Here is an 8251-nt window from a genome sequence, read left to right on the forward strand (position 1 = left end):
GATGCTCAAACCATGGCGACACACCTTCGTCCCCTCCTTCCCTCAAAATCTTTCTCTTTTCCTCTCCCCAAATCCTTCTGCACCTCTTCCGCTCCAGACACCACCACCCAAACACCTTCTGGAAGAGCTCCGAAATATTCGGATCCTCATTCAGCAGAAACGGACCGAAACCGCCAATAAACGACTCAAACTCCTGATACCTCATCATTCGGTTTCGGAGCTCTTTACTGCCTTCTCGCAGTTGACTCCACCGCCGGATATCAAACCGGCTCTTTCCGACGCGCTTCTTACTGTTTACGCGAAGGCGAAGCTCCCAAACGAGGCCGCCGAGCTGTACAGTTTGGTTAAAAGAGACGGCGCTTTCACCTCGCTATCGGCTTTCAATGTGCTTCTCCAGTCTCTGGTGGATTCGGATCAATTCGATAGGACCCTCGGGATTTTTGCGGAAGCCATGGATTGCGGTGTGTGGATGGATAAGTTCAGTTACGGGAAAGCGATACAGTCCGCCGTGAAATTGGGGGATTTGGACAAGGGTTTTGAATTGATGAACTTGATGAAGAAACGCGGGGTCGTGGCGAATGGGTTTGTGTACAATGTTCTGATAGGTGGGTTGTGTAGGGAGAGGAGAGTGAATGATGCAGAGAATCTGTTCGATGAAATGTCGCAGTTGAACATATCTCCGAATAGAGTGGCGTACAATAGTTTAATTGATGGGTATTGTAAAGTAGGCGATATTGAGAAAGCTTTTGATATGAGAGAAAGGATGAAATGTGACAAAGTGGAGCCAAATCTTATGACATATAACACTTTGCTTGGGGGGCTTTGCAGAATGGGGAGAATGGGAGAGGCTGAGATGATTTTGGACGATATGCGTGCCCACGGCTTTGTGCCAGATGGATTTACTTATAGTATTCTCTTTGATGGGCACTCTAGGAGTGGTGATCTCGGGGCTTCAGTGGCGGTGTATGAAGATGCGGTGGAGAAAGGGTTCAAAATGGATGAGTACACGTGTAGCATCTTGATGAATGGGTTGTGCGAGGGAGGGAGGATGGAGAGAGCGGAGGAGTTCTTGAGCAAGTTGAAGGAGCACGGGGTTGTGATCACTGTTGTGATATTGAACACCATGATCAAAGGCTATTGCAAGGTGGGAAATGTGGATAAGGCAGTTTTGGCTGTTGATGGCTTGGAGAGAGAAGGGGTGACGCCAAGCTGCATAACGTATAACACGATGATCAACCATTTCTGTGAATTGGGTCGGATGGAGGAGGCACATGAGTGGGTAGGAAGGATGAAGGCGAAGGGTCTTTCCCCGGTTGTGCGGACGTTTAACATCTTGATAGATGGATATGGCCGTGTTTGCCAGTTTGAAAAGTGTTTGCAGATTCTTGATGAAATGGAAAGTGATGGATTGGAGCCTAACGTTGTCACCTATGGATCTCTGATCAATAGTTTCTGCAAGAAAGGGCGCATTCTTGAAGCCGAAGTTATGCTCAAAGACATGCTTAAGAGAGGGATTCTGCCCAATGTTCAGATATACAATATGCTTATCAGTGGCCATTGTATGGGAGGAAATACTGAGAATGCTTTTAAACTTTTTGATGAGATGTCGAGGAATGGTGTATCTCCCACCATTGTGACGTATAACGTGCTTATAAATGGGCTCTGCAAGATAGGTAAGGCTCCAGAAGCAGAAGAATTGGCCTTTACCATTGCTAACAATGGTTTGAGTTTGATCCCTGATGTCATCACCTTCAATTCCTTGATCTCTGGTTTCTCGTATGCTGGTAATGCAGACAAGTGTTTGAAATTGTTTGAGAGGATGAAAGAATCGGGCCTGAAGCCTACATTGAGAACTTACTATCCTTTGATAAGCATCCTGAAGAAGGAGAGGCTCGATCTTGTTGAGAAGATCGTTGCAGAAATGTCCCAGTTGGAGCTGGCTCCTGATCAGGTGGCCTACGATGAAATGACATGAGAGAGTAAGTATCCTATTAGCTGACTGTTGGAAACCCTCATGACAAGATGACTTATAATAACTTGACTGGAGGAGGCTGGCAAAATGGGAATGGCCGAATGGGTTTGTGCAGGGAGCGGGGGATTTCTTTGATGAAATGGTTGGTGGAGTCTTGGTCCCAAGAAGGCTGAAACTTTTAGCGCGATGGTTGAATGCCATTCCAAGCTCGAGGATGTTGATGGCGCTGTGCTTACTCGTGGGCTCTGAAATGGGTGTAAAATGGAGCTGGTTTGCATTTAGGATGAGAGTGTTTCAGCTATGTATTAGGATGTGCATTGTATGTCAGCACAACAAATATAAATAGAATAGGATTAGTCACAGTTGGCCAAGAATTTTGTAATGAGATGCCTTGCCACTGGTGTTTCTTAAATTTAGAGTTGATGTGTTACCCTACTTTGCAATGTGTAAATAAAGAAGGTATTCTTCTAGATTGAAATATTTTACCCAACATATATAAATAACACTCAAAAACCTAATAAAAGTCGGCTAGAACGTGCTACTCAATATTCAGTCGCCAATCGACGGGTAAAATGGCAGCCACCGCCGCAATATCAGTTGCTTTCGCCGCCAGGAAGCTCCTCACTTCCTCCCCTCGCAATCTCAAACAACCTCTCTCTCTCTTCTCTTCACAAAAAAGATCCAGCTCCTTCCTCTCCATCAGTTCCGCCCCTCTCCCCCTCCGATTCTCCACCCTCCCCAGCATATCCGCCACGATCTCCGTCGGCGACAAGCTGCCTGACGCCACACTTTCCTACTTCGACTCCGCCGACGAGCTCCAAACCGTGTCCGTCGCCGACCTAACATCCAACAAAAAAGTCATCCTGTTCGCGGTTCCGGGGGCGTTCACCCCGACCTGTTCCCAGAAGCATCTCCCCGGATTCGCCGCGAAGGCGGCCGATTTCAAGGCGAAGGGGGTAGACACGATTGCTTGCATTTCCGTGAACGATGCGTTCGTGATGAAGGCGTGGAAGAAGGGTTTGAAAATTGGGGACGATGTGTTGATGCTGAGCGATGGAAATGGGGATTTCACTCGGGCGATTGGGTGCGAGCTGGATCTGAGCGATAAACCGGTAGGATTGGGGGTGAGGTCGAGGAGGTATGCGATGCTGGTCGAAAACGGCGTCGTTAAGCTGTTGAATTTGGAGGAGGGCGGTGCCTTCAATGTTAGCAGCGCCGAGGACTTGCTCAAAGCCATTTGATTGATTTTCTTTTTCTAGTTTTGAATTTCGCACTCTTCCACTTCTTTGATTGCTCTATGGTCTGGGAATTTATTTTGGTTGCTAATAATGATAATGCCTTGTCGAATTCGAATATGTTTGTTTGTGTGTTTGATTTTCGATCCAACCAATTTGTTCTGCAGCTGATTGAGTTGAAATCCTCAGAATTCCATTTCCCTCAAAAATTGATCAAATTACACACACTGTATAAGCAGCGTTCTATAACAGTGAGGGGACAAACATTTATGTGCTGATCTCAATTATAATGCTTGGTTTGTGATAAGGATCATTATAAATAGATCCATCAATACTTGCTCCAAATAGTGTTTGATCTCTATTTTAACACAAACTATAGCAAAGTCGCAAGAGTAAACTACTGTAAAATCTCCACATGGAACGAGTGTTTGTTCGGAAAATGGTCATACCACTAACACAATCGAAAATAATGGAATTTGAAGTTATCGAATTGTCTCTCTTGCCACTTTAACATTTGATTTTTATAGGAGTTACAGATCATGCATGTTGTGTGATTATCGAGTAACAATCCAATCTAATAAGGTACAACACGAATCCGACCTATTACCTTAAACCTGAAAGCAACTCATACCTAACATGATATAGTACTACCTCCGTCTTTGAAAAATAGAAAATTTTGAAATGATACGGTTTTTAATGCACAATTGATAAAATAAGATAGATGAATTAGTAAAGTACGAGAAAGGGTGAGAAAGAAAGTGAAAAAGTAGTAGAAATAGTTGTAGTTAGGGTGAGCAAAAAAGCCGAATATCCGAACCGAACCAAACTGAAATTTTGAAATTCGGTTCGGTTTTTTCAGTTTTTCGGTTCGGTTCGATTTTTTAAAAAAAATCGGTTTTTCGGTTCGGTTTGGGCGAAAAAAAAAACCGAAAAAATTGAATTATATTTTAAATATAATATTATTATATTTATTCTATTAATTCAAATATATTATATCATATATATAATATATATTCTTTTAATATATTTTATATAATATGTATTATATATATTCTATTAATTTTATATTATATTAGTAGGGTCCTATTCTAATGCTTTTAGCACCCTAATCCAAAATCAAGACTAAATCTCCACCTTTGGATTTTAAAATGAGTGGATGAGATTAAAGCTCACAAAATCTCAATAAATAGTAGACAAAATATCAACAAAAGGGTAATATCGTCATTATGTTATCATATGACAATTTTCGTGAGTGTTTTTTTATATCAACATTGTGTATTACAAATATCAACACAAGGACAAGAAAATATCAACACATTTTTATTGAGATTGGACATGCATAATATTGAGATTTTGCCTACAATATATTGAGATTTTTTGTTGCATTTGTTGAAAATAGCTGTTTATCAACATGTACGAAAATTGAAATATAATTTATCAAATTTCATCACCCGAACATCGTCGGAACATATGCAATTGAGATCTCGTTGGAATCCTTATTAAATTATCTTTAATTTGATATATTTTTTGCGAAAAAATAATTTAAATTGAGAGAGTTACGTAAATTTAAAGATTTGAGATGATTTTGAGGAGAGAGAGAGTAGTTAGTTATAATTACTACATGTAGGATTTGATATTAATACCCTTTTAATTTAATTAATAATTATTTAAATTTAAAATATATTACACTTGGCATCATATTAACCACGAGATCTTCTAATCTAATGGTTGAAAATTGGTCTCAATTTGGGATTGGTAATTAGTTAGCAATTGATTACATCCCTATATTAGTATATATAAAATAAAACAAATTATATATATTAATATATGCTCCACAATTTTTTCGATTTTTTCGGTTTTATTGAAAATTTCAGTTTTTCGGTTTTTTTAGTTCGGTTTTTCGGTTTTTTAGTTTTTCGGTTCGGTTTTAATTTTTAAGGAAATTCGCTTTTTCGGATTCGGTTCGGTTTGGGCAAAAAACTGAACCGAAACCCGAATGCACACCCCTAGTTGTAGTGGACCATGAAATCCACTTCCTAAATTAGAAAGTTAAGAAAGTTTCTACATTTAAAATGAAAATATTTTATGTATTTATAAGGAACGGAGGTAGTATGTGTTAACCAACACAATAACGAATTAAACTTAATTTACACAATAAAAATCCGATTTAAACCTGATTTATAAGAGCATCCACATCGGTGCTCTTGCGGAAGATCTGTACCATCGGCAAGAGCACGAGCAGCCGACGTGGCATGCTCTGATTGGCCATTGGTTTATCATTTTTTTTTATTTTTTATAAAAATTCAAAAAAAAAATACATAAATTCACACTTCCCAATAAAATATATCCGTTTTTCCACACTTTTAATTTATGGTATCATTATTTTTATCCCAAAATTCACACTTTCGTTATAAATACCCTCATTTCAACACAAAAAAAATACACTACACTACACCAACCAACTCTCTCAATCTCAATTTTTAGGATTTTAATTATGTAATTTTTACTTTTTAGGATTTTAATCATGTAATTTTTACTTTTTAGAATTTTAATTATGTAATTTTTAATTTTTAAGATTTTAATTAAGTAATTTTAAATTTTTTTAGTAATTTGTAATAGTATTTCGGGTATTTTGAATGCATTTTAATATGTGGAAATGTTTTTAGTAATTGAAGTATTTAAATTGAATAATAGAATGGTGGGACCCTTGAATGGTGTAAGAGCATGCTCTTGCGAAAGAGCATGGATGTGGGTGTTGTGCTCTTACGGAAGAGTAAGAAACTAAAAATAAATAAATGTGGGTTCGGGTCTACATCCATACTCTTCGGTAATAGCATGGATGAGGATGCTCTAAGAATCTAGAACATAAAACTAACATATAGTAATTTTTAAAAATATAATAATTTTTTACCAGGTATCTGAATCCAATTCAAAATTATCAGGTTCCTAACAGGTCAACCTGATAAGGACACAAACTCAATATAATACTTGTTTTTTTTTATCTTACCTATATGTTTATGTAGCTTATATAAAATTATTTATAATTTATAAATAATGATTCGTTGACCTACAGGCGCATGCTACTGAACTATTCGCATTTTAATTATTAACTCAATTATTTTGAGTTAGATTGATACTACTATTTGACATAAATTATTAATCTATTAAAATATACATCTACTTGGCATGGAAATGACAAGTTTTTTGCGTTTTTCTTTTAGATTATATAGTGATCCTCCTTTTTAATTATGAAATGGAGTAATATATTGGAATGTACGTGGATTTATGTCAGATAAGCATATGAGATACGACTTTCGCACAAAGCAGTACAAACATATTAAGAGTGTACAGTGTCCACGATAGTGTAAAGCCAAGCAACCAGACTTTACTTTATAAAAATTTTTTTATCAGCTTAGTCATCACAGTTTTGCCGCCACATAAAATTTATCCAACCATTTTACAAACATGCCTCACATTTTTTTAATCGTTGATATATTTTTATTGAAATAAACATGCCTCACAGTCTTGCACCGCCCCCGCCACACGGCTCCGCCGGGTACTCGGTTGTCCCCCAACCGCCGCAGCGCTCCTCCGGCTTGCAATAAACCACCGCGGCTACGTCACGCAACACGGCCGCGGCCGCGGCCGCGGCTGGTCTATTGGACACTCTAATATAGTAGTAGTACTCTTTTTAGTCGACACAAGCTTTTTTAGAGAATTGTTGGTTAGTGTGTTTAATTGAAGAGATAAAAGATGAGTATCAGTATTAAATGGAGAGAGAAAGATAGTTGAATATAAAAGAAAAAATGGTTGAGTATATTAATTATAGAGTAAAATAGAAATGTGTTATCTTATTTGAGATAAACTAAAAAGGAAAGCGTGTAATCTTAAATGAGACCGAGGGAGTACTAATATTTCATCCAATTTCCACAAAATAATTCGATCACGGGAATATGAATTGGTTAATACTTTTTGGCAATGCGAATTTTATATTTTATACTTTGTTCCTTTTATTTATCAACATAAAACCTATTGAAATATGTTTTAAGGAATATGCTTGAGAACATATTGTTAGAACACTGTAGTACTATGGTTTTAGGCTATTCAGCATCGAGGAAGTATTTGTTGGAAATAGTGTAGCCTTTACATGGGCAACTCTTGCTATTACAAAAGAACCAAAAACTAGAAGGTAAATAAAACAAAAGAAATACAATAAGAGAACAAGATGCAAACTATTGTCTTCTTCAAGTCGAGTCGAGGTAACCCTCTCTCCGCAAGACGAGATACGCCCCGACTAGTGCTCACGGATTGGCGCAACGTCCCCAAAGATGAAACGACTTTCCTCCTACCGAGTTGAAGCACCTCAAACTCGTAGGCTCCGGCGAACTTGAATTGGAGGCGAGAACCGAGCTATGCAATGCTTCTAAGATGGAACTAGAATGCTTGAGAGATTAGAGAGAAGAGAGAATGATTGTTGGTGTGTTCTCCTCTCCCAAACTCCACCTATTTATAGGATAGGGGAGACCACCTCAAAGGTCTTGACATTAAGGCATACCATAATGCATTTGGAGGTTACCAAAAGATGAAAGGCCAAAGGCCTAGCCTTTTCAAATTTCCCACATGTTTCATGTTTTCCTACAATCCCCCACATTGGTTAGAGCGCCGCAAGCTCAAACCAACACCAGACACAAATGCATGTATGCAGACTCTTTGCTCAGTTCTCGAGAAACGATACTGTCTTTGGAGAGGTAACTTGTGGTTTTGAACCTTCCATAGTCAACACTATCGGACATACCGGCGGGCTAGTGGACGCGATGCCTTGAACTATTCCTCCTTGGTGTATGCCTAGTCAATAGTATCAACACAATATTGTCTCAACTCCATCAGTTCTCACGTTTGTGTCCGTTTCGGCCGTGGAACACCTCTTTGGAATTCATAAGTGACTCACACACACGAAGCGGCCCCACTTCTCACTTACATAGGTGATTCTTTCATGAGTATCCTGCCATACTTCATCTCCCTGAGATTTCAAGAATCATTAAAA

At 38.5% G+C, this 8251-nt stretch overlaps 2 protein-coding genes across 3 annotated transcripts; both read left to right on the top strand.

The window, feature by feature from the left end:
- On the top strand, nucleotides 1-2402 carry LOC125222118 (pentatricopeptide repeat-containing protein At5g12100, mitochondrial-like). 2 transcript variants are annotated; one of them, XM_048124577.1, is made up of 2 exons: nucleotides 1-1673; nucleotides 1794-2402. In XM_048124577.1, exons 1-2 carry the CDS (start codon nucleotides 2-4, stop codon nucleotides 1973-1975), a joined length of 1854 nt encoding a protein of 617 aa, XP_047980534.1. In that variant the 5' UTR covers nucleotide 1; the 3' UTR covers nucleotides 1976-2402. The 2 variants fall into 2 exon arrangements, with proteins under 2 accessions (XP_047980534.1, XP_047980533.1); XM_048124576.1 differs by having other exon boundaries at nucleotides 1-2402.
- A 65-nt stretch (nucleotides 2403-2467) lies between these two features.
- On the top strand, nucleotides 2468-3327 carry LOC125222119 (peroxiredoxin-2E-1, chloroplastic). Its single transcript, XM_048124578.1, has one exon. It carries the CDS (start codon nucleotides 2545-2547, stop codon nucleotides 3211-3213), a length of 669 nt encoding a protein of 222 aa, XP_047980535.1. The 5' UTR covers nucleotides 2468-2544; the 3' UTR covers nucleotides 3214-3327.
- The last annotated feature ends 4924 nt before the right edge of the window (nucleotides 3328-8251 follow it).

This window comes from Salvia hispanica, chromosome 4, assembly GCF_023119035.1.
Source record: "Salvia hispanica cultivar TCC Black 2014 chromosome 4, UniMelb_Shisp_WGS_1.0, whole genome shotgun sequence".
Taxonomy (NCBI): Eukaryota; Viridiplantae; Streptophyta; class Magnoliopsida; order Lamiales; family Lamiaceae; genus Salvia; species Salvia hispanica.